This window comes from Rhinoraja longicauda, chromosome 39 (assembly GCF_053455715.1).
Source record: "Rhinoraja longicauda isolate Sanriku21f chromosome 39, sRhiLon1.1, whole genome shotgun sequence".
Classification (NCBI taxonomy): domain Eukaryota; kingdom Metazoa; phylum Chordata; class Chondrichthyes; order Rajiformes; family Arhynchobatidae; genus Rhinoraja; species Rhinoraja longicauda.
Window position 1 is genome coordinate 6293518 of NC_135991.1, and position 25328 is coordinate 6318845.

The following is a 25328-nucleotide window of genomic DNA, read 5'->3' on the forward strand; positions in this document are numbered from 1 at the left end:
AGTGCCTTTATTAGGTCTGAAATTTGCTGAAAATGCTGTATGGGGTCCCCATTGCTTTTCTTGAAGCCACGCTGCTTCCATACTGCCCCAAACAGGTGACAGACCCCATGTGCATATGCTGAATCTGTGTAAATGTCAGCTTTCTCACCCTCCATCATTTCACACGCTGTTGTTAAAGCCTTAATCTCTGCTAACTGGGCTGAGCAAGGTTGTGGGCAAGCTTCTAATCTGATTGTTTGAAAACCTGATTGGTCCTGCTGCACTACTGCAAATCCTGCATGATTGCCATCATAATCCCTATAGCATGAACCATCCACAAACAAAACTTTCTTGTCCTCATCATTCAGTGGTTCTGATTGTAAGTCCGTCCTTAATTTAGAAAAAAACATTGTTTCCCCAACACAATCATGGGGTTCCCCCTCATAGTCAAGTGGAACATAATCAGCTATGTTACTTGTGGTGCATCTTTGTATTGTAATGTCTGGGAATGTCAACAGCATTTGAAATGCTATTATTCTAGCCGGTGTTAATACAAACTTCCCCTTCTCCAACAGCTCTACTACTTTATGGTGTGTATATATAGTTACAGGATAGCCCATGGTTATACATGAGGCTTTGTTGTACGCATAGTGCAATGCAGCCAGTCCCTGATAGCAGGGTGGGTAACCCTGCGCCACCTCATCCAATTTTGTACTGTAGTATGCCACAGGCTGCTTAGCTTTACCTATGCCCGTTTCCTGCATCAGTACTGCTGCAGCGTAGCCCTCCTGCCTGTTTGAAACGTACAAGTGAAAGATTCTCTCATAGTTTGGCAGGGCCAGGGCTGGGGCTGACTGTAACTCTCGCTTAATGGTGTTAAAAGCTGTCTCCGCCTCCTCATTCCATTGTAAAACATTTCTCAAATTTGTGTGTCCCGCTTCCTTCAGTATTTTTCTCAATGGCATCACAATTTCAGCATATTCTCCAATCCAGTCTGAGCTATATCCAGACATTCCCAAAAATGTCATCATTTGCTTTACTGTCTGAGGCTTGGGAGCTTTAATTATTGCCTCAATTTGATCTGGTGCTATAGCTTTTACTCCCTTGGAGATCAACCGTCCTAAATATTCCACCTGTTGCTTACAAAACTGCAACTTCTTCCTGGACACTTTATGGCCTCCGTCTACCAGCCTTTCTAAAAGAGTCAAGGTGTCTTGCTCACATTGCTCCTCACTTTCAGAGCAGACCAACAAATCATCCACATACTGTATTAACGTACTATGTAGGGATACACCTTCCAAATCTGCCTTCAGTACCTGATTGAAAACATGAGGCGAGTGTTTAAATCCCTGCGGCATCCTAGTATAAGTATATTGAATGCCCCTGTAAGTAAATGCAAACAAAAACTAACGGCACGCTAAAGAATGCTGAGCAGAGATCAATCACTGAAAAGTACGCCGCCTCCGGTGCATCCCCAACATATTCTATCAACTACCTGTCTGCCTACTGGCCTTCCTCTTCCCCTTCCTTGTGCTCCCCCTTGAGGGCCCCAATCCTGTCGGGGCTGATTCCCTGATCTGATTTGCCCCTGATAGGACATTTGAGGAGAAGCTCCCCCAAAGGCATTTATTATTGGCATGGGATTCTCTGGCCTCTGCCTGGCTCTGTCATAGGACTCACTCTGCATCAGTGTATCGTTCACTTCTGCTGTTTCAGCCAGGTCTGCTGTTACTGCCAGCATTTTCTTTCCTTTTTCTTGCTCTTTCTTTTTTAGTTCTTCTAGTTGCATTTGCATCAACTTTCTCTGCACCTCTTCTTGTTGGTTGACCATTTTTTTTTTGTCTCTCCTTACGACATTTGTCGACTGAATGAACCAGGTGGTCCCTGAACCTCCTCCAGTCTGGACTTAACTCGAGGAGACATTGCGTCCACTATAGCGGTCCGAAACAAAGCGGTCATCAACTCGTTACCGTCTATGTTTTGTTCGGTTTCAAGTCTCCACTTTTCAGTTGATCCTCCAGATAAGCCGCTGGGTTCTCCGTGTCCCCCAGCGGGTCTCCTTTCAATGTCTTTAGGTCCACTTTGAGTGGGTAACAGTCTCTGAGGGCCTGCCATACCCTCTGCCTGACTCGATCAAATGGCGTGCCATCAATCATCGGGTTATTTGCTGCGTTTTTATCCCAGCCATTTCAAATAGTTCTGCTAATTTCGTGGTTCCTATTACCTTCACCAGTAGTGCCTTCAAATCTCCCATAGCCAATAATCATCCTGTAGTCTCCTCCTCAAAGGCCCTAATCCATTTTCCTGCCCCGTTATATATGTTGGGCAAGGTGTTTTTCAGCCCCTCTAGGTCTCGGGTCACCCAAGGAATATACTGGGTTTGTCCTGCCTTTTTCACAAGTAATGGCATCATTCCACCCTTCAGCTCCTGTCTCTCGTTTGCCATCTCTTGTTGTAGTTCTACCTGTATGCTTTCCCACCTCATTCCTTCCTGGGCATACCCCTGGCTTTCCTTTCTCTTTCTTTCCATATATTTTTCCATCTCCCTTATCTCTATCTCTAAGCGCTTTATGGATGCCTCTATTTCCCTTCTACACTCCCTTGTTCTTTCCCCATCACTTTCTAATTCTGCTTAATTCTCACAGTCTTGCCCTCTCTCTGATGCCTGCTGATTACTCGCCTGTGTTTCTGCGTTGCAGTCTCCCTCACACTCCTTATTTGCTGCCTGACGGGTCCCATAAATCTTTCTGTCCCTGAGGTCCTGCAGCCTTTTGATGTCTGCTTCTAGTTCACGTGCTTCTTGCTTCATCCTTTCCTTTTCTCGCTGCCCCCTTCTCTGTCTATATTCCTTTATGTCTTGCCCATTCCTCCAAACTTCGACTTCTCCCTCTATCTCCACTATCCCTTTCACCAACGGGCACTGCTTTATTCCGTCCTGTCCGGAATAGGGAGCGGGATACCCAGGGTCCCTTAGGCTGGGGTACAGAGTTGATTTGTTCCCCTGAAGCTCCTGATTTTCATGCTGTTTTGGGGGTTGTTCACCCTTTTTTGGGGTGGTATTCTTTTCCTGGTATGCTTTCCTCAGCCTTTCTCCTTCTATTCTAAACAATTTAAGTACGTCTAGTTCTTTTTCCTTTTTCGTTAATCGGGTTTCTGATTTATCCTTAGGCTTATACAATAGACAATAGATAATAGGTGCAGGAGTAGGCCATTCAGCCCTTCGAGCCAGTACCGCCATTCAATGCGATCATGGCTGATCACTCTCAATCAGTACCCCGTTCCTGCCTTCTCGCCATACCCCCTCACTCCGCTATCCTTAAGAGCTCTATCCAGCTCTCTCTTGAAAGCATCCAACGAACTGGCCTCCACTGCCTTCTGAGGCAGAGAATTCCACACCTTCACCACTCTCTGACTTATAGTTCTTAATTAACACTTCCATTTCATCACACATATTTATATCAAAATATAACTATATCAAAATACATATCAAAATTTATATCATATTTATATCATTCCGTGGGCCATTTCGTAACCAATTTTTTCGTCCTTTTTTCCCATTTCTCAAGAGTGTTTTTTAATATCCTCTTTGGATACGGGGAATTTCTTACTTAGTATTTCAACTGCAGTTATTTTATTCATTGTACTCGTCTTATGTTATGTTAGTGCACTTGGTCAGTCAGTTTAAATGCAGTCCTTGTTTTCACTCCGTTCCGTCTCTATAGTACTATGGTACCTATTACGTTATTTCTATTTTTCTACAGTTCTACTATATTCCTTTAATATTTTGCAATTGTTTTATTTTTTATGTTATCCAATTATTCCAATTTAAAAAATTTTTTTAATTTTTTTTTAATCCTGCCCGTACAGACCCCCAGCTAACCAGAGATCCCTAGCCAACTAGAGCGGTATCCACAGGACGCTTTATCCTGCCCGTACAGACCCCTAGCCAACCAGAGATCCCTAGCTAACTAGAGCGGTATCCACAGGACGCTTTATCCTGCCCGTTCAGACCCCTAGCCAACCAGAGATCCCTAGCCAACCAGAGCGGTATCCACAGGACGCTTTATCCTGCCCGTACAGACCCCTAGCCAACCAGAGATCCCTGGCTAACTAGAGCGGTATCCACAGGACGCTTTATCCTGCCCGTACAGACCCCTAGCCAACCAGAGCGGTATCCACAGGTCGCCTCGTCTATTCAGTCCCCTATCCTCTTAGGGCGGTATCCACGAGGTCTTCGTGACGTCACAAACTCTTACTCATCTAAATCTACTTTCTTAACTTATCTATTTTCTACTTACCCCACTGCGCAGCCTTCTTGAGTAATCCTCCGGGTCTCTTTTTAGAATAGTTTAGACAGATTCTTTGGATCGGAGAGGCCCTTGGACCGCCTGGGCGCTCCTGTGCCACCAGTGGTCCCCCGTTTTCAACAGGCCATTAGTCCAAATAAAGCGGAAAACCGCCTAACTTTTTGCGGGTGGCCACCCGTTACCTGTTGAACCGGGGAGCCCCTGACGGGCTTGGAAGCGCCTTTAGCTTGTCGTCCGTTATCGAACGGGCCTCTTTCCGATCCTGCCGACTACGCCAATTTTGTCGTGGTTACCGGTGTTCAAAATGAAGTAGATGACACGGAGAATTCTTCAAGAAGTTAAAAGCCTTTATTTGCAAACAACGGCTGGAACAATCAGGATGTCAACCATCTGACTGCCCACTTAGTACACCGGGCAGCCTATTTTTATAGGGTTATTCTAAACCTTATCTCCTTTGTATTACCTCATACCCACACTCCCTTTCTCCCACACTCCCTTTCTCCCACACTCCCTTTCTCCCACACTCCCTTTCTTCAGTCCTTCATTGCTTTGTAGTACCTGTTTGTCCCGCCACCATTAAATCCCATTTAGTAATATATCCTTATCTCAATGCTCACATCCCTTCATATTTCGCCTCCCTTATTTCCTGCTAGTCCATCCCTCACATCCATCCATCCCCCCAAGGCCTATGTTTTTCCTTATCTCTTCTCTTGCCACCATTAAATCCTACTCATTGATGAATGTCCGCATCCCTTCGGATTCTGCTACCCTTATCATCAAGGCTAAAGCAAAGGTACAAGCTGCAAAGGAGTGTTATACAAAGGAGTGTTATGTTACAGAGACGTGTCAAGGGTACGGAATGTCTAGAGCGCCTTAATTAGTTACAGACAGGCGCCTAATGCCTAAGCAGTTACAAACCTTAAACAACAATGTATAAAATAATGCCGTAACAATGTCTAATGTATAAAATACTAGCAAATAATATCATGCATAAAATACTAGCAAATAATAACATGCATAAAATAATATTCTCCCATAATATCTTGTCTCGCGAATAGTTTTTTTGGAAGATGTGACCAAAAAGGTTGACCAAAGCAGAGCTGTAGATGTTGAATATATGGGCTTCAACAAAGCAGTTGACAAGTTTCCACACGGAGAACAGCTCTGGAAGGTTAGTTCGCAGGGGATCCAAGGAGAGATAGTTGAACTGATTTAAAGTTGGCAGAATGCTGGGAATCAGAGGGTGATGGCGGAACGTTGCTTCGCGGATTGGAGGCCTGTGAATAGTGTTGTGCTTCAGGATTCGGTGATGGACCCCTTATTGTTTGTCATCTATATCAACAAAATTGGATGAGAACGTACATGGCAAGATTAGCAAGTTTGCAGACGATACAAATGTAGGTTGTACTGCAGATGGTGAGGCAGGATGTGAAGAAATGACAAGTGGGTTGAGGAATGGTTGATGGAATGTTATACAGAGAAATGTGAGTTGTTGCCATTTGGAAAGTCTCGCCTGGGCAGGGCCTACACCGTCAATGGTCGGGCTCTATGGTCTGATACGGAGCAGAGGGATCTAGATGTGCAGGTATATCGTGTCTTGAAGGTGGGGGTCACTGGTGGTGGTGAGAGAGGTTTTTCGCATATTGGCCTTTATCAGTCAGAACATTGAGTCTGGACGTTCGGAGGTCATGTTGTTGTTATATGAGATTGGTGAGGCGCATTTCGTACTGTGCACCATGTTGTAGGAAAAATTATGTCAAATTGGAAATGGTATAGAGTGGATTTACAAGGATGATGGTAGGATTCGAACGTCTCGGGAGAGGTTGAGTAGGATGGGAATTTATTCCTTGGAGGGCCGGAGAGTGAGGGGTGATCTTCTAGTGGTGCACACAATTATGAGAGAAATAGATCGGCACGGACTCTCATGCACAGAATAGGGGAATCGTGAACGAGAGGACAGAGTTTTAAGGTGAAGAGGGAAATATTTAATAGGAATCTGAGCTGTAACATTTTCACACAAATGGTGGTGGGTATATGGAACAAGCTGCCAGATGAGGTTGTTGAGTCAGAGCTATTGCAAAGTTTAAGAAACAATTAGACAGGCACACGGGTAGGGGAGGTTTGGAGGGATGTGGACCAAATGCAGGCATGTTCGAATAGTGTAAATGGGGCGAGTTGGGCCGAAGGACCCGTTTTCACGCTGTGTGACTCTGTCACTCTATCATTCTACAGAACTCCTAACGATTGCTCAATTGCGCTTAAATGGTGCAAATCGCATATGAATGTCACATTAATTATGTTTCCTCACCAATTCCACTTTAAACGTAATTGAAAACAATCGAACGACGTTTCTAAGATACGGAGGAGATTCATCGGCATGTTACCTGGAATGTGATATTTTGGTAACAGGGAGAGAATGGATGGACTGGGGTTAATGTCCGCGGAGCCGAGGAGGTTGACGGGAGAGCAGGTGAGATCCGGACAAACCTGTGAGGAACGAAGTCAGGGTGGACAGTAAGAAACTTTCTTCATATTGATGGAAATGCATTACTATAGCTGCTTGCATCGAGATACCGTGAACAACGTTGTCTGCACGTTATCCATTCGGATCATACCATGCATGAATACATCAGGTAGGGGAAAAGAAAAAATAAACATAATGTTGCAGCTGCTGAAAAAGTGCAGATAACAAAAACTGCAAGGGGAGCAACGATATAGAATGGACGACCAGGAATGAGAACTTCGCTTATGAGAGGTCTGTTGAAGTGTGTGGAAACAGTAAGAAGGACCCTGCCCCCAAACTGATGATACAGGCTTTGTAGGCTTTGTACCTTCTGCCGGACGGGAGGGGGAAGAACAAGAAATGGCCGCGTGTCAGTGTGTGTGTGTGTGTGTGTGTGTGTGTGTGTGTGTGTGTGGTTGTGTGTGTGTGTGTGTGTGTGTGTGTGTGTGTGTGTGTGTGTGTGTGTGTGTGTGTTTGTGTGTGTGTTTGTGTGTGTGGTTGTGTGTGTGTGTGTGTGGTACTTGATTATGCTGGCTGCTTTCCCGAGAGGGCGTGAAGTGTATATGAAGCTCATGGGAGAAGTTGGTCTTTCTGATGGACTGGCCTACATCCACGATCCTCTGCCATCTTTCGCGGTCTTTGTCAGAGCTGTTGCCAAACCAAGTTGTGATGCATCCTGTACTTGGGACGATTAATTGGACACATGGGGAATTCAATTACGCTGCGGAGAAAATAGAGATACTGGTGTGTTTTCTTGCCCATGGCCTACTCTGTTAGAGACCAGAGGGTATGGGTGGAAGGTAGAGACTGAAAAAAGATGTAAGGAGTATTTTCCGCAGAGTGGTATTGAAACCACAACGCAGAGCCGAGCAATGGGATTAGTGTGGGTGCGTTAGTCAGGATGACTGGTGGGCCGAAAGGCCTGTTTCTGTGCCATATGATTCCACTCACTGATGGGATTAGGTGGGCGCGTTGGGGGAGGGGTTGGTGGCTGGATGATGCTAGCTGAAATGAGGCAGGCAAACCTCACTTGCTCGTTGCTAAATGCTATTCGTCAGCTCAATTGTGACGGGCATCACCGCGGACAATCCGCCGGCCTTTGTTTACTACAATGTCTCCGAGCAACCGCGGTCAATTGTCCCGGGAGGCCAATCAGAGGCCGTTGTTGCTGAGCGGGCCGGCGGTATAAATAGGGCGAGCGGCGACATCCGCCATCGACCGCCGCGACAACAGAGATACAGGATGGTGAGCCCACGTGACAGAACCCCCAGCGCCGCCGCGTTCCATCGAGCCGGGCCACACAGCGGAGCACTCACCAGTCACCTTTCACGTCCGGTTTTATCTGTTGACAACTTGAGCGAGATCACATGCAAGTAGAACAGGGACACATTGGTTCCTCACCGCATCTTTACCTTGCCCCCAATCGATCGGGTCCTCCACAAATATTCAACGTTTGTTTTTTTTTATGTTCGTATTTATTGGCGAACGGGGTGTCGTGGAAAATATCTGCTACAATTGGGAAGGGATAGGTGATCCAGCATTTGTTACGGCCACAGTCCCTCTGGTGTCAATGAGTTGTAATTGTAAATATTGTAATTTTGTATTTCCCTTCGCCTCCAGCGCGAGTGTATTTCAGTCCACATCGGCCAGGCCGGGTGCCAGATCGGCAACGCTTGCTGGGAGCTGTATTGTCTGGAGCACGGGATCCAGCCGGATGGACAGATGCCCAGCGACAAGACCATCGGAGGCGGCGACGACTCGTTCAACACCTTCTTCAGCGAGACGGGGGCGGGCAAGCACGTCCCGCGGGCCGTGTTCGTCGACTTGGAGCCCACGGTGATCGGTAATTTGGAATGGCGGGCGATTGATCACGGATTGTCTCAAAACCGCCACCTTCATGCTGGTTAATTAACCGTTCTATGATCTCCTCCCCTGTAGATGAGGTGCGGACCGGTACTTACCGGCAGCTCTTCCACCCCGAGCAGCTCATCACCGGAAAGGAGGACGCGGCCAATAACTACGCCCGGGGTCACTGCTCCATCGGCAAGGAGATCGTGGACTTAGTCCTGGATCGAATCCGGAAGGTGGTAAGTTGATTCGCAATAGAACTTCATATAATACCTTCGTTCATGCCGCAATTACGGGATCAGTTTGCTGTCCGGGAACCCCCCTAGAATTTCTATTGTGCACCGAAAATACCTGCTGACTTTACCCTTCCAAGTTGACATTTGCGTAATGCAAAAGGCGTTAGGAAAAATGGTATCCCATCTATGCATTTCATATTTTATACACTTTTATCATGTCTCCGCTCATCCTCCCATGTTTCAGAGAACACACTCCCAACTTGCCAATGCTTTCCTTAACCTTTCCTGTTACCCTCGAATAAATTTCTAGTAAATTTATTCTGCACCATTGCTTAAACCTCGACGTACAGAACTGCTTTGCGTACTCCGAATGGTGCCTAATGCGAACTTTATAACTTTATTTGGACAGGTGCGTTGTGTCCAATGCGGACAAATAGGTCGATCCCTGACTGCCAACTTATTCTCTATGTACGTGTTGAGTGGAAGTGAAAGAACAATCTCATCCCAGCTCACGAACGTCATATCCGTTCTTCTATTCACGATTTCCGCTTTCCATCCCTCAGGCCGACCAGTGCACCGGACTCCAGGGGTTCCTCATCTTCCACAGTTTCGGAGGCGGCACCGGCTCAGGTTTCACCTCCCTCCTCATGGAGAGACTTTCCGTCGACTACGGTAAGAAATCCAAGCTGGAGTTTTCCGTCTACCCGGCGCCGCAGATCTCCACCGCCGTAGTCGAGCCCTACAACGCTGTGCTGGTCACCCATTGCACACTGGAGCACTCCGATTGCGCCTTCATGGTGGACAACGAGGCCATTTACGACGTGTGCCGGCGGAACCTGGACATCGAGCGCCCCACCTACACTAACCTCAATCGCCTGATGGCGCAGATCGTGTCGTCCATCACCGCCTCGCTGCGCTTTGACGGCGCCCTCAACGTGGACCTGACTGAGTTCCAAACCAACTTGGTCCCTTACCCGCGCATACACTTCCCGCTCGCCACCTATGCGCCCCTCATCTCGGCGGAGAAGGCTTACCACGAGCAACTGTCGGTCCCCGAAATCACCAACTCTTGCTTCGAGCCGGCCAACCAGATGGTGAAGTGCGATCCCCGCCAGGGCAAGTACATGGCGTGCTGCATGCTGTACCGCGGGGACGTGGTGCCCAAGGACGTAAACTCCTCCATCGCCACCATCAAGACCAAGCGCTCCATCCAGTTCGTGGACTGGTGCCCGACCGGATTCAAGGTGAGTGGAGGGTTTAGGATAACATGACCCGATTGGACGATTGGACATTGCCTTCTAAAAAGCGATACCCCAGGAGAATGGGTCATCTACATCTGTTTAATAAATGCCCCAACTTTCTTTCACAATAATTGGACAGAAAACCTCCCTCCCGCCCTCACTGTGCGCTCCCTACACAACTCCCCAAGCCATCTTGATCCCAGCACACATCCAAATGAATATTTCTTGTCAATTTTCCCACCTCAATCATTCAAACCCGGCCTCAATGGCTCAGGTTCGGCACAGTCCTCAAGGAGGAGCTATCGAAGGAGCAGGGGGACGATGGGATTGATGGGATTGTTGTGCGCGGAGACATCAGTGACACAATGGGACGAATTAGCACATTTTGCCAAGTAATCCTTGAGATAGACTACTGCAGGAAACGTTCGACCTTTGATGGTACAGGAAGTAAATAATTGCATCAGTTCCTAATTGCATCCCTCCCGCCTAACAAAGTCAACTTGCGGGAAACCAAAGCGTTGCATTTGTCCCGCGGCAGCGGGTTTTCAGAACGAAAGAGTTGGGACTAACGAACTAAGAGTTGAGACAAAAATGTGGGATTTAATTAAATGTTTGCTCGTTGCAGGTGGGCATCAACTACCAACCCCCTACCGTGGTGCCAGGGGGCGACCTGGCCAAGGTGCAACGCGCCCTCTGCATGCTGAGCAACACCACCGCCATCTGCTTGGCCTGGACCAGACTCAACCTCAAGTTCGACAAGTTGTACGCCAAGCGGGCCTTTGTCCATTGGTACGTGGGAGAGGGGCTGGAGGAAGGGGAGTTCCAGGACGCGCGGGAGGACATGGCGTCGCTGGAGAAGGACTACCAAGAAGTGGCGCTGGATTCCTCCGATCTCGAGAAGGCTTCGGAGGAGGAAGAATAGAAGATATTATATAAAATTAGATATATTAAAATTAGAATAGATTTAGTGGTTCAAAAGTTTAACAATTCAACACACATTATAATCGCGAAAATAAATTAATTTGGAAGTGATTTTCCAAAGTGTGTTCAGTCTCTGGTTATGGACACGACACACTATAGCCAGTAAAACAGGAATTAGGATCCAATGTGGATCGAGGTTATTACCTCCTGCACAAGTACGGTGAGATGCAGGTGCATTGACAAACTTGCACGCAGCTGCTTCTGAGGCACACAGACCCTGACAACATTCAGCATCCTCTATTACACATCGATTATACATATATTACTAATAAATGCAACAAGACATGCAACCGAACAAAACATAGCTGGAAAGATACTAGAGAGTTTGCTGACGGAAAGGAAAAACAAACATTTAGATAAACAAGGGTTGATAAGGGAGAGACAGCATGGTTTTGTACGCAGGACGTCTTGTGTCACGAATCTGATATAGTTTTTGGAAGATGTAACCAAAAAGGCTGACCAAGGCAGAGCTGTTGATGTTGAATATATGGACTTCAGCAAAGCATTTGACAAGGATCCATATGGTAGTCTTCTCTGGAAAGTCAGATCGCATGGGAATCAATGAAAGATAGTTGAATGGATATAAAATCGGCATCATGGAAGGAAGCAGAGGGTGATGGTTGAAGGTTGCTTCTGGGACTGGAGGCCTGTGAAACAGCGGTGTGCCTCGTGGTTCGGTTTGGGCCCGTTACTGTTTGTCGTCAAGAACAATAATGTGGATGAGAACGCGCATGGCAAGATTAGCAAGTTTGCAGAAAATTCAAAAGTGGCTGGTATTGCAGAGAGTGAAGCTGGATGTCAACAATTGCATCGGTTGGCGAGTTGGGCTGAGGAACGGTTGATGGAATTTAACACAGAAACATATTAAATTCCTCTGAAGTCGGGAGCAGGGAGTTGTACGTGACGCACGCCGGCTGTGACGTCATGGCGTCAGCACTAATTGTCAATCTAAGAATGGAACAGTAAACGTGTACCAATATTTTGAAACTTACTGTAATTTCGACAGCTGCGCGGTTCCTTAATTTAAAGACAGCATTTTAATAGCTTTTGAATGTCTCCGCAACTCAACATCTTCCAAGATTTTCTACCGCTCTCTCCTGTATCAACTCCCCATATTTCTCAATCTCTTTTGCTGCTCTTTGATCTTTAAACATACTTCTCACTCCACCCTCGCATATTTTTGTCCCAGGGCAGAGAATTCCATGTACTTGAGCCAGCGCCTTCATGTGACATGCTGAGATAGAGGAGGGGCCCAAGGAGATGTTTTTACACAGTAGTACAGGAATCGTCAGATTGGATCAGGTAGAGGTAGATGACCAGGAGTCTAGAGCGAGGGCTCATACTCTCAGAGAATAAGAGTTCACATAATTCAGTACTTCCACCTGTTCAGTACTGCCTTCAACCACTGAAGGTCACCTCACCTTCTGTCTCCTTTCTCTGTTCGTTTGCTTATTTATCTATTTATTCACTTCCCTATGTTCTTTAAGTCCCTGTAAAGCGTCTTTGAGTGTATGAAAAGCGCTATATAAATGTAATGCATTATTATTATTATTATTATTATTATTATTATAATTAACACCCAGTCAAGGTAACATGTTTTTTAGCAAAAAGTGTTGATCGGTTTGAATTCTCCAGAATCAGGTTTCTATTACTCAGCGGGTGATAGGTGCCTGGAAAGCGTTGCCACGGGTGATGTGGGGGGGGGGGGGGGGGGGAGACACGAGAGAAATCGGCTTTTTGGGGGGTTTCAGAGGTTATGCGACAGAAGGTAGGAGAATGGGGTTAGGAGGGAGAGATAGATCAGCCATGATTGAATGGCGCTGTCGTGTTGATGGGCCGAATGGCTTAATTCTGCTCCTGTCGCTTATGATCGTTTGATGTTTTATAGAGGCTCATTGTAATATAGGGCATGGAGGGACATGAACGCATCAGACAGGAAATGAATATGAACATAGTGCAGAATGCCCTCGTGCTGGCCGCCACCACTCCCCGCAGCAATGTGTTCCATGCACCAGTTGCCCACTGTATATGGGGGATGGAAGTACATGAGTACAGCAGACAAAGAGTATAAACATATCGCAGAATATGGTGTTGCAGTTGCAGAGGAAGTGCGGATTTTAAAAACCGAATGACTGCTACGGGGTAGGATGGTAGATCGAGAATGCAGCCTTAGTTGATGAGAGGTCTGTTCGGGAGTCTAATAGCAGCTGGGATTAATCTGTTCCTAAATCTGACAATACACACTTTCATACATTTGCATCTACTGTTCGTCAGCTAATTTGGACCCATCCGAGCAAACGTGTCTTCAAACCTGTGGAGCTGAGTGCAATCACAATATAAATCAAGTGGTGATGAGATAGTACAGGAGATTTGCCGCGGGGTTACAAGGCGGCAAATGTTAATGGCAGAGAAGACTGAGGTGCCGGAAGGGCCTGTTCCCGCCCCTCCTGATAATCCTACGATTTCAGGGCTGTTATAGAGTGCTTTTATTGCTAGAGATTAGATTGTAGGGGCCGTGTCGGGCGTTACTGTGCTTCTGGCCTGAATCAATGAGGGGACCGTGTTTAAGATTAGACGATAATGCACATTATCTATTGCTGCCAACATTTGACCCCGCCCTTTACACAAAGCGGCCAATCACTGCCCGTCCGCCTGTGACCTTTTTTACATGGCACCTAGCAACCATTCACCCGGCCGACCAATCAGACGACGGGCCTCCCCATAATGTCGGGGTATAAATGGCGCGACAGGCGGCGTTAGCCAGTCATTGACCAGGGCTGCGGTGATCGCCGGACATTATGGTGGGTGACGTGGTAGAACTCTGAGGACCGCCGCGTTCCTTGGAGACAGGCGCCTGATTGGTGGACGGGAGCCCGCTGTAGGCGGCGTGCACCAATCAGATAAAAGGGAGCGGTGCTCAGAGAATCCAGTTGCAGCCGGGAGGCCCGGTCTACACCGGGACCTGCACACAGACGGCGTGGTTTTGTTGGGAATGGTTCGGGTGAGGGGCGTGGGGGTTGCATTTCCAGAGTAGGAAGGAGAGTTAGCAGGGAATGGATGGGAACAGCCTGACAGTAACAGGGTGACTTTTAAGCCCACACCACACCCTCCGTCTTTCATACCGACCCTCACGCATCTTATCCACATCCGGTACTAAACCCGTGTTTCCCCCCCATCTCCAGCGCGAGTGTATTTCAGTCCACATCGGCCAGGCCGGGTGCCAGATCGGCAACGCTTGCTGGGAACTTTATTGCCTGGAGCACGGGATCCAGCCGGATGGACAGATGCCCAGCGATAAGACCATCGGAGCCGGCGACGACTCCTTCACCACCTTCTTCAACGAGACGGGGGCCGGCAAGCATGTCCCGCGGGCCGTGTTCGTCGACTTGGAGCCCACGGTGATCGGTAATTTGGAATGGCGGGCGATTGATCACGGATTGTCTCAAACCCGCTGCCATCATGCCAGGTTAATTATCCGTTCTCTGCTCCCCTCTCCTGTAGATGAGGTGCGGACCGGTACCTACCGGCAGCTCTTCCACCCCGAGCAGCTCATCACCGGCAAGGAGGACGCGGCTAATAACTACGCCCGGGGCCACTGCTCGGTGGGCAAGGAAATCGTGGATCTGGTGCTGGATCGCATCCGGAAGGTGGTAGGTAGACTTGCAATGAAGCTTCCTAGAATTCCTATATTACCACCGCACTTCCGAGAGTGTGTTTCTGTTCCAAGCGTAATCTGACAACGGGTTCTACTATGCAATTAATATACCATGAAGCTATGCCCGGTCTACTTTGACACTTCTGACGCGGGGAAAGTGAGTATCGGTGTATCAATACGCCTCGCACATGCATAAACATCTCTCAGGTCTCCTCTCGATCTCGGACGCGCCTGAAAAGAAAAAATCCAGATTTTCCAACCTCTGCGTAGAGATAAAATCCTCAAATCCCGGTTTACTTCTGGTTAAATTCTTCTACACCCTCCCCTTGATATCCATCCTGCAATGGAGCCGCACACAATACCTAGAATACCGCCTTTCCAAAAATATATTGCATTATTTCCACGACAACACAATTTAAGGCGAGCACGTCGTAGGCAGAATACCTTTCCAAATTTCGAAACCGATTCGAACTGATATTTGAATGGGAAATTTGCTCGAGGAACGCGACGGAATTGATGCAAATGCTTCCGGCCCATAGCGCCAATGACGTCTGCATGTAGGTGTTAGGTTTAAATGCCAGAATAGTCGATTTGTCTCCATCACTCCAGCCCAATCTTCGTGCGCCCATTTCTCAGCGGTGATTAGGTCACGTGCATCAGCAATTTTGTTAATGATTTCCGCTTCCCTTCCTCAGGCCGACCAGTGCACGGGACTGCAGGGATTCCTCATCTTCCACAGTTTCGGCGGCGGCACCGGATCGGGCTTCACCTCCCTCCTCATGGAGAGAATGTCCGTCGACTACGGTAAGAAATCCAAGCTGGAGTTTTCCGTCTACCCGGCGCCGCAGATCTCCACCGCCGTGGTCGAACCATACAACTCGGTGCTGGTCACCCACTGCACCCTGGAGCACTCCGACTGCGCCTTCATGGTAGACAACGAGGCCATTTACGACGTGTGCCGGCGGAACCTGGACATCGAGCGCCCCACCTACACCAACCTCAACCGCCTGATGGCGCAGATCGTGTCGTCCATCACCGCCTCGCTGCGCTTCGACGGCGCCCTCAACGTGGACCTGACTGAGTTCCAAACCAACCTGGTCCCCTACCCACGAATCCACTTCCCGCTCGCCACCTACGCGCCCCTGATCTCGGCCGAGAAGGCTTACCACGAAGGTTTGTCGGTGGCTGAAATCACCAACTCTTGCTTCGAGCCGGCCAACCAGATGGTGAAGTGCGACCCGCGCCAGGGCAAGTACATGGCATGTTGCATGCTGTACCGTGGGGACGTGGTGCCCAAGGACGTCAACGCCGCCATCGCCACCATCAAGGGCAAGCGCACCATCCAGTTCGTGGACTGGTGTCCGACAGGGTTCAAGGTAAGTGAACGGTTTGAGACAAAACCGCGTGTACCCGGTGGAGGAGGGGCATTAGCTTTGTTTGGCCGATACCTCAGGTGACCTGCACATCTAGAAATTTTAACTAAATGTTCCTGTATTCATCAACAATAATTGAACAAAGACCTCCCCCTCTCTCCCCACTTTGCCCTCCCTGGTCAACACCCCAACCGAATGCAGTCATCCTATGGGAATGTTCCAACACGGTAGTAACATTTGCAAGAGACATCCTGACCTCATGGAAGCGCAAGGAATGGAGGAGAGTGGGTGGATTTGAAGGAATTCGTGTGCTTGGAAACGGTGGACCGAAGTACCTCTTTCGACCGGGTAATCGGTCAGTGAGAATACTCGAGGGAACATTGAGCTTCTGATCGGGGAGGAAGTAAAGAATTGGGATCCACTTAATTGCCTCGATCCCCTTGGCAGCGCCCTCGCTCGGGCAACAGATGCTTTGCAGTTCACCCAGAGCGCGTGGTTCACAAGGTTAGGGGTTGGGACGAGCTCGCATGTTGACAGGCGTCCAGGAATTGATATCTAATGTCTGCACTTTCCCTACCCCCGCAGGTGGGGATCAACTACCAGCCCCCGACGGTGGTGCCGGGGGGCGACCTGGCCAAGGTGCAACGCGCCCTCTGCATGCTGAGCAACACCACCGCCATCGCCATGGCCTGGTCCCGTCTGGACGTGAAGTTCGACAAGATGTACTCCAAGCGGGCCTTTGTTCACTGGTACGTGGGGGAGGGGCTGGAGGAAGGGGAGTTCCAGGACGCGCGAGAGGACATGGCGTCGTTGGAGAAGGACTACCAAGAGGTGGCCCTGGATTCCACCGACCTCGAAAGGGCAGAGGAGGAAGGAGAGGAGTAGACGATATAAGTTAATCAAATGTCACCTTTATTTTAAAGAGAATGTTGCCGTTAAAAGTTTTAAGAATGTAACAGCAGTTGTAATCATGAAAATAAATTAATCGGACAGCGATTTTCCAGTGCATGTCGATTGTAACAGATAAGAACGCGAAACGGTATTACCCGATAAACGGGAATTTGGGTTCAATTCGAGTGGAGTTTATAGTCATCTTGACAAGTACGTCGAGGTACAGTTACAGTGAAAGTCTTGATGGGCATCGCAGATCTCGAGAACAGACACAATTGTCAACCAGGCGTTAACTGTGAATAAATTGTGGAATTGCATTTGGATTCAATGTGTATATAATGTTCCCCTCATCTCTTGAACTGCAAAGGTAATTGAGAATATATCAAACAACGTACATTTCCCCCTCAATTTCTGTCCCAATGTGCCACGATGCACATCTTGTCTGTCCTTCCAAAAGCACAGAACGTCACGGACAGCAAGCACATGTGTGCGAGTCGCGCCGGAAGTGGCGGTGGTTCTAATCGGGATCCAGCTGCAATAAGTCGTGTGTTGTACCCACGACGTGGCGCACGCTGCGCGCGACGTCATACCGTCCCCTAAGTGCTCCACGCTCAATCAGCGAATGCGGGGAAGGAAGGTGCAAGTCGAGTTCATATTGATATACACAGGTGCGTGAGGTACAGGTACAATGCAAATCTTGCTTGCAACAGCATCATAGGCACAAAGACTCACAAAGGTAGACATGTTGCACAGGAACCCGAGAAGAGAATGGAAAGACAACGGTACGATGAACAAGACAATTGTGCAAAACCCCATTTCAATACAAGTCCATGGTAGTGCAAGACAGGCGTGTTAATGCCCCCCCCCCCCCCCCCCCCCCCGCCCCATGTGCGGGAGAGAGGTGAAATCTGGGTTGAGATGACAGGGATGTGGCGAGATTAAACTGCGGTTTACTACTAAATTGATCGGCGGCGTCCAGGGCCTGTTTCCGTAATGCATGATTCTGGAATAAATGAAATATAATCCTGGTTAACACCTCCCACTCACGCCATCTCTCAGCCTCCCCCGCTGAATTTCTCGTTAAACTGGCGACACCTTTCCGCAAATCGCATCTCCTCGCCCACCTCGCCCGGATACCCAGTTTATGTCGATACCAGTTCAACTATTGGATTGTCGGTTTATTATTGTCATGTATACGGAGGTACAATGAAAAGCTGCTTGCGTGCTATCCAGTCGAACGAGATTATACTATAACCTCAGTGCAATCAAGCCAAACACACTTAGAACAGGTAGTGCAAAATGAAAAATACCAGAGAGCAGAATGCAGTTTCGCGTTCAGTTTAGTTTAGATTAGATTAGTTCCGAGATGCAGCGCGGAAACGGGCCCTTCGACCCATCGAGTCCGCGCCGACCAGCGATCTCAGCATCGTAATACCATCTTACACACACGAGGGACAATTTATAAATTTTACCAAGCGAATTATCGACAAGTCTGTACGTCTTTGGAGAGTGGGAGGAAACCTGAGCTCCCGAGCAAAACCCACGCAGGTCACGGGGAGAACGTACAAACTCCGTACAGACAGCGCTCGCGGTCAGGATGGATTCCGGGTCTCTGGCGCTGTAAGGGATTAACTCTACCGATGTGCTACCGTGTTTTAGTTTTAGAGATGCAGAGAAAGTGTCCAAGGGCCGCAATGATTTACGTCGGAAGATTGGGACAACACCGCTGCTTATGCGAGGACCGTTCAGTGGTCCGATAAGAGCGGGGAATAACCTGTCCGTGAGTATGTTGGTACCTACTTTTCCAGTTATTGTTCCTTCTGCCCGATTGGAGAGGGGAGAAGGGGGGTCGGGTGAGTTGTGAATGGACATTGATTATGTCGGCTGCGTTCCCAAGGCATGGTGAAATGGAGATGGTGTCCATAACGGGAATCTGTTTGTGTGATGCACTGGGAGAGATAGAGGAGGGCATGGCAATTGGTCGGTAGCGGGCTGACGTCGCGCCGTCTGGAACATCAGAACGACTTCCCTATTTCATGCCGCTTGCCTTCAATGATTCCGGGGGTCAGATCAACGGCATGAATCTAATGGGAGGAGATCTGACGGTTGCTGACTGCCTTGCGTGTGAAGTACACCAGCATTTTGCGTCTATCTTCGGTGTAAACCAGTATCTGCAGTTCCTTCCTACACATTGCGTATCCGGCAGATGGGGATGGTAGATGGGGACGTTGTTTGGGGATGGGGACGTTGTTTCCTTTGAGTTTAGGAAGCTGAGGTGTGACATTATTGAGGAGTATCAAATCAAGTGGGGAATGGGGAAAGTTCTGCAGTTCCTTCTTACACATTACGTATCCGGCAGCTGCGGGCGCCACAGATATGAAGGGAAACGACCAAAAACCGTTGAACCGTTTGCATAATACAGAAAGAACAATCCAGCAGATTGTGTCGAAGCCGAGCCTCAAGCTCTCGTCCCATTTGCTAATGCAATTTCTAAACACATCTGTCACTTGGGTTTGCTTTCTTAAGCTTTAGGGGGAGGTTAGGTTGACAGGGACGTTGGTTCTGTTGAGGTTAGGAGGTTGAGGTGTGCCATTGTTGAGGTGCATCAGATCAAGTGGGGCGTGTATAGAGTGCAGCCTCACAGCTTGTTTCCTTGGGAGGATGGTTCACAAATGAGAGTGTGTAGATTTAGGGTGAGATGCATATCGGGGGCAGTTTTCCACTCAGGTTAATTCGTATCTGGAATGAGGTGCCAGAAGACGCTCGAGATGCGGATTGAATTACAATGTTTAAAAGACAATTGGAGGTAAAAGTGGATAGGACGGGTTTAGAGGGCAATGTCCAAATGCTGGAAATGGGAGTAGCGCAATCTGCCACCGCGATCGCCTTGTCATGTGTGGGACTGATGGGCCAGTTTCCGTGCAGTACGGTTCTCTGACTCTGTGCAGTCATTCCGTAGCCTACTCGGCCTTGGCCAATCGAGTGCTCGCTCTGATACCTCCTAAATGTTGTGAGAGTCACTGCCGCCCCCAATCCCCAGGCACGTGACTCGTGGGGCCTGATTACTAGCTCATCATGTATGGATGTCTCAAGTGGGGTACTCCAAGCTGGTTTAAAGTTCTGGTCCCCACATTGTCCGGAGGGCGTGACTGCGCTGGGGAGTGTACAGACGAGATTCATTGTGACGTTGGCTGGAATGGAATGTTGTAGTGCGGGGTAGAGGCCGGATAGACTCGGTTTGCTGTCCACGGAGCGGTGGAGTTGTGGGTGGGTGTGCGTGGGGCGGGGCGAGAGCGGTGGAGACATGGTGGCTATTGAGAAACGTACACCCATCGCAGTGGTATTGATTTGCAATTGACACGTGCACCGAGATACAGTGAAAAGCTTTGGTTTGCACGCTATTCTTGTATTTGTGATAAAGGTACTGAACTTTATACAAACATGAATTTCACTGTACCTCGGTACACGTGACCAATAAAGTACCATACAGTACCGGATCCGACCATACCGTACATGAGTACAGCAGGACGACGAAACGAGAAGCTGAAAGGCGTGCAGAACTGAATGCTGCAGCTCCACGAGAAAATGCAGATAACAGCAGTGCAAGGGCCGCAACGTGATAAATTGGACGATCGGTAACAAATTTCTTAGCTTATGAGAGGACTGTTCAAGTGTCTGATAATAGTAGGGAGGAAGCTGTCTCCAATCTGGTCGTACGGGCTTTCAATGTTTTATATCTTCTGCCCGACGGAAGAGGGGAGAAGAAGGAATGGGCATGTGTGTGTGTGTGTGTGTGTGTGTGTGTGTGTGTGTGTGTGTGTGCGCGCGCGCACGTGTGGTGTTTGATTTTGTTGGCTGCTTTCCCGAGCGGGCGTGAAATGCAGATGAAGCTCAAGGGTAAGGGTGGGAGGTTGGTCAGGGTGATGACGGTCCCCTGCAGTCTTTGGCGGTTTTTGGCAGAGCGGTTACCAAACCAAGTTGTCATGCATCCTGAATTTAGAAAGATGCATTGGAGACATGCCCAATTTAAACACTCTTCTGAGAAAGAGGAGGCATCGGCGAGATTTCTTGCCCATGGCCAACTTGTGTGGAAGACCAGAGCGTATGGGTGACATGTGGAGATTTAAAATAGCTGAAAGGATTATTTTCCCCAGAGTGGGATTGAAATCAGGACACGGTGCCGAACAAGTGGGGGTAGGTATGCGGGCGATAGTCAGGAGAAGAAGGATGGGCCGAAAGGCCCGTTTCTGTGCCATATGATTCCACGTCTGCTGGGATATAGGGGGGCGGGTTGGGGGAGGGGTTGGTGGCTGGATGACGTTGGCTGAAATCAGGTAGACAAACCTCACCTGCTCGTTGCTAAGTGCTAATCCTCAGCTCAGTTTTGACGCGCATCACCGCGGACAATCCGCCGGCCTTTGTTTACTACAATGTCTCCGAGCAACCGCGGGTCAATTGTCCCGAGAGGCCAATCAGAGGCCGTTGTTGCTGAGCGGGGCGGTGGTATAAATAGGGCGAGCGGCGACATCCGCCATCGACCGCCGCGACAACAGAGACAGGATGGTGAGCCCACGTGACAGAACCCCCAGCGCCGCCGCGTTCCATAGAGCCGGGCCACACAGCGGAGCGTTGACCAATCACCTTTCACGTCCGGTTTTATCTGTTGACCGGAGGTTCCATTCACACCTTGAGCGGAGGTGTCGCTAACCGAGATCACATCCAAGTAGAACAGGGACACATTGGTTCCTCATCCGCAGCTTTACCTTGCCCCCAATCGATCGGTTCTTCCACAAATGTTCGAGATGTGTTTTTTTTAATGTTCGCATTTATTGACGAACGGAGTGTAGTGGGAAATATCTACTACAATTGGGAAGGGATGGGTGATCCAGCATCTGTTACGGCCCCAGTCCCTCTGGTGTCAACGAGTTGCAATGGTAAATATTATCTTTTTGTATTTCCCATCGCCTCCAGCGCGAGTGCGTTTCAGTCCACATCGGCCAGGCCGGGTGCCAGATCGGCAACGCTTGCTGGGAGCTCTATTGCCTGGAGCACGGGATACAGCCGGATGGACAGATGCCCAGCGACAAGACCATCGGAGGCGGCGACGACTCGTTCAGCACCTTCTTCAGCGAGACGGGAGCGGGCAAGCACGTCCCGCGAGCCGTGTTCATCGACCTGGAGCCCACGGTGATCGGTAAGGTGCCAGGGGGAAGAGTACTGATATGTTCTGCATGATCACAAATCCTACCCTGACATGTGGTGTGGGGCATGTGTGTGTCGCAGGTTAATTCTCTATTTGCTGCTCCCCCCCCCCCCCCCCCCTTCCATCTACAGATGAGGTGCGGACCGGAACTTACCGGCAGCTGTTCCATCCCGAGCAGCTCATCACCGGAAAGGAGGACGCGGCCAATAACTACGCCCGGGGTCACTGCTCCATCGGCAAGGAGATCGTGGACTTAGTCCTGGATCGAATCCGGAAGGTGGTAAGTTGATTCGCAATACAACTTCATATAATACCTTCGTTACTGCCGCACTTCCGGGATCAGTTTCCTGTCCGGGACCGCCCCTAGTATTTCTATTGTGCTCCGTCCATACATTCTAACTTTCTCCTTCCAACTTGAAATTTGCGTATTGGAAATGGGTTCGGAAAAATGGGATCCCATCTAGGCCTTTCATATTTTATACACTTTTATCTGATCTCCCCTCATCCTCCCATGTTTCAGACAATACTCTCCCAACTTGCCGTTCCTTTCCTTAAACTTTCCTAATAGCCTCGACTGGATGAAGCATTCTTTCTGGTAAATTTCTTCTGTACCCTTGCCTAAGCCTCGCCATCCTTCACGGAATGCGTAAACCAGAACCACATTGTGTACTCCGAATGATGCCTAATGCGAATTTTATAACTTTACCTACACTTCCGCCCAAATTTAAGGCAGGGCTACTTTGCAATCACTCGAGGTAAGCCATTGGCACATAAGATTTTCGAAAGCCATTTGGACAGATGCGTTGTGTCCAATGCAGACAAACAGGACGATCCCTGACTGCCAGCTTATTCTCTATGCACGTGTTGAGTGGAAGTGAAAGAACAATTTGGTTCCTTCATCCCAGAGGCATCCACTTATGCCCAACCACTGTGGTAGGTAGGAAGCTCACGAAAGTCATATCCGGTCTTCTATTCACGATTTCCGCTTTCCTCCCCTCAGGCCGATCTGTGCACCGGACTCCAAGGGTTCCTCATCTTCCACAGTTTTGGTGGCGGCACCGGCTCGGGCTTCACCTCGCTTCTCATGGAGAGACTCTCCGTCGACTACGGCAAGAAATCCAAGCTGGAGTTTGCCGTGTACCCGGCGCCGCAGATCTCCACCGCCGTGGTCGAGCCCTACAACTCGGTGCTGGTCACCCACTGCACCCTGGAGCATTCCGACTGCGCCTTCATGGTGGACAACGAGGCCATTTACGACGTGTGCCGACGGAATCTGGACATCGAGCGGCCCACTTACACCAACCTCAATCGCCTTATGGCGCAGATCGTGTCGTCCATCACCGCCTCGCTGCGCTTCGACGGCGCCCTCAACGTGGACCTGACTGAGTTCCAAACCAACCTGGTCCCCTACCCGCGTATCCACTTCCCGCTCGCCACCTATGCGCCCCTGATCTCGGCCGAGAAGGCTTTCCACGAGCAACTCTCTGTCCCCGAAATCACCAATGCCTGCTTCGAGCCAGCCAACCAGATGGTGAAGTGCGATCCCCGGCAGGGCAAGTACATGGCGTGCTGCATGCTGTACCGGGGGGACGTGGTGCCCAAGGACGTCAACGCCTCCATCGCTACCATCAAGACCAAGCGCTCCATCCAGTTCGTGGACTGGTGCCCGACCGGGTTCAAGGTAAGTGGAGGCAAGATGGGACATTGACAACGAAAAAGCGATACCCCAGGAAAATGGTGCATCCACACCTGTTCAATAAATGTCCCTTGTTTCATTCACAATAATTGGACAGAAAACCTCCCTCCCGCCCGTGTTATGCGCTCGCTACTCAACACCTCAATCCATCCTTCTCGGAGCACTGCAAACAATGGAATACTCCCGGGAGGTTTTTCCACCTCAAGTCTTGAGTCCAGTCCTCAATACCACAGGTTTGGGCTCAGCCCTGAAAGGGGCGTTATGGTGGGAGTACAGGGAGGATGTAATTGGTAGGATTGTTCGGCGCGGAGACGGGAGTGATCCAAGCAAAGCGTTGCATTTGTCCCGCTGCTGGGGGTTTACAGAGCGAATGGGCTGGGCCGAACACAAATGTTTCTCATTGGGCCAATTGAGTAGGATCCACGAATTGAATTTCAACGTTTTGTTCTTTCCATTCCCCGCAGGTGGGCATCAACTACCAGCCTCCGACCGTAGTGCCGGGGGGCGACCTGGCCAAGGTGCAACGCGCCCTCTGCATGCTGAGCAACACCACCGCCATCTCCATGGCGTGGACCCGCCTCAACCTCAAGTTCGACAAGATGTACGCCAAGCGAGCTTTTGTCCACTGGTACGTGGGAGAGGGGCTGGAGGAAGGGGAGTTCCAGGACGCGCGGGAGGACATGGCGTCACTGGAGAAGGACTACGAAGAGGTGGCGCTGGACTCCGCCGATCTCGCGAGAGCAGCAGAGGAAGAATAGACGATATTATTTTAAGTTAAACATTGAATCAAATGTGATATTTTACGTTACAGAAAACCTAAAATTTTAGAAAGTAATTTTAGCAATATTACGCAATATTAAGCAATATTAAAAATATAATATTTAGCAATATAATTTTAGCATTATGCTTTATTACTATAAGTCTGAAAATAAATGAGTTTGAAAAATGCCTTTGAGATTGTGTCTGCTTACAATCGACGACTACAGAGCATGTTGAATGGGAGGAGAATTAAATGAGCGCTTTAAACAAGAACAACGGGATGGGTCATAGCTGGAGGTGATCACCTTGTTGCGACTGGATTATTGGACCCCAAATAGTGAACGGGAATTAGGGGAACATATATGCTGGTGCAACAGTTGTCCGCAGATCTCCACCGCCGTAGACTAGGATTGCCGCAGTGTCAACGGTTTAGATGTTGTGGGGTTTATCGCATGTGTTCAGGAGAGGGAACAGCCTTGCCTACTTCCTGACGGTCCTAAAATCGTTATTTCTCTCCGATCAGATCAGATTTGTAGTTCATTTTAGAGATACAGCGCGGAAACCTGAGCGGGAGAGTCTAGGACTAGAGGTCATAGCCTTAAAATTAAAGGACGTTCTTTTAGGAAGGGGATGAGGAGAAATACCTTTACTCAGAG

At 49.1% G+C, this 25328-nt stretch overlaps 1 protein-coding gene and 2 pseudogenes across 1 annotated transcript; all 3 read left to right on the top strand.

Annotated features, from left to right (window-relative positions):
* Positions 1-7900: 7900 nt before the first annotated feature.
* On the top strand, positions 7901-11036 carry LOC144611246 (tubulin alpha chain-like; annotated as a pseudogene).
* A 3247-nt stretch (positions 11037-14283) lies between these two features.
* On the top strand, positions 14284-17008 carry LOC144611055 (tubulin alpha-1D chain-like). Its single transcript, XM_078430142.1, has 4 exons — positions 14284-14500; positions 14597-14745; positions 15446-16126; positions 16709-17008. Exons 1-4 carry the CDS (start codon positions 14380-14382, stop codon positions 17006-17008), a joined length of 1251 nt encoding a protein of 416 aa, XP_078286268.1. The 5' UTR covers positions 14284-14379.
* A 4436-nt stretch (positions 17009-21444) lies between these two features.
* On the top strand, positions 21445-24671 carry LOC144611262 (tubulin alpha chain-like; annotated as a pseudogene).
* Positions 24672-25328: the final 657 nt, after the last annotated feature.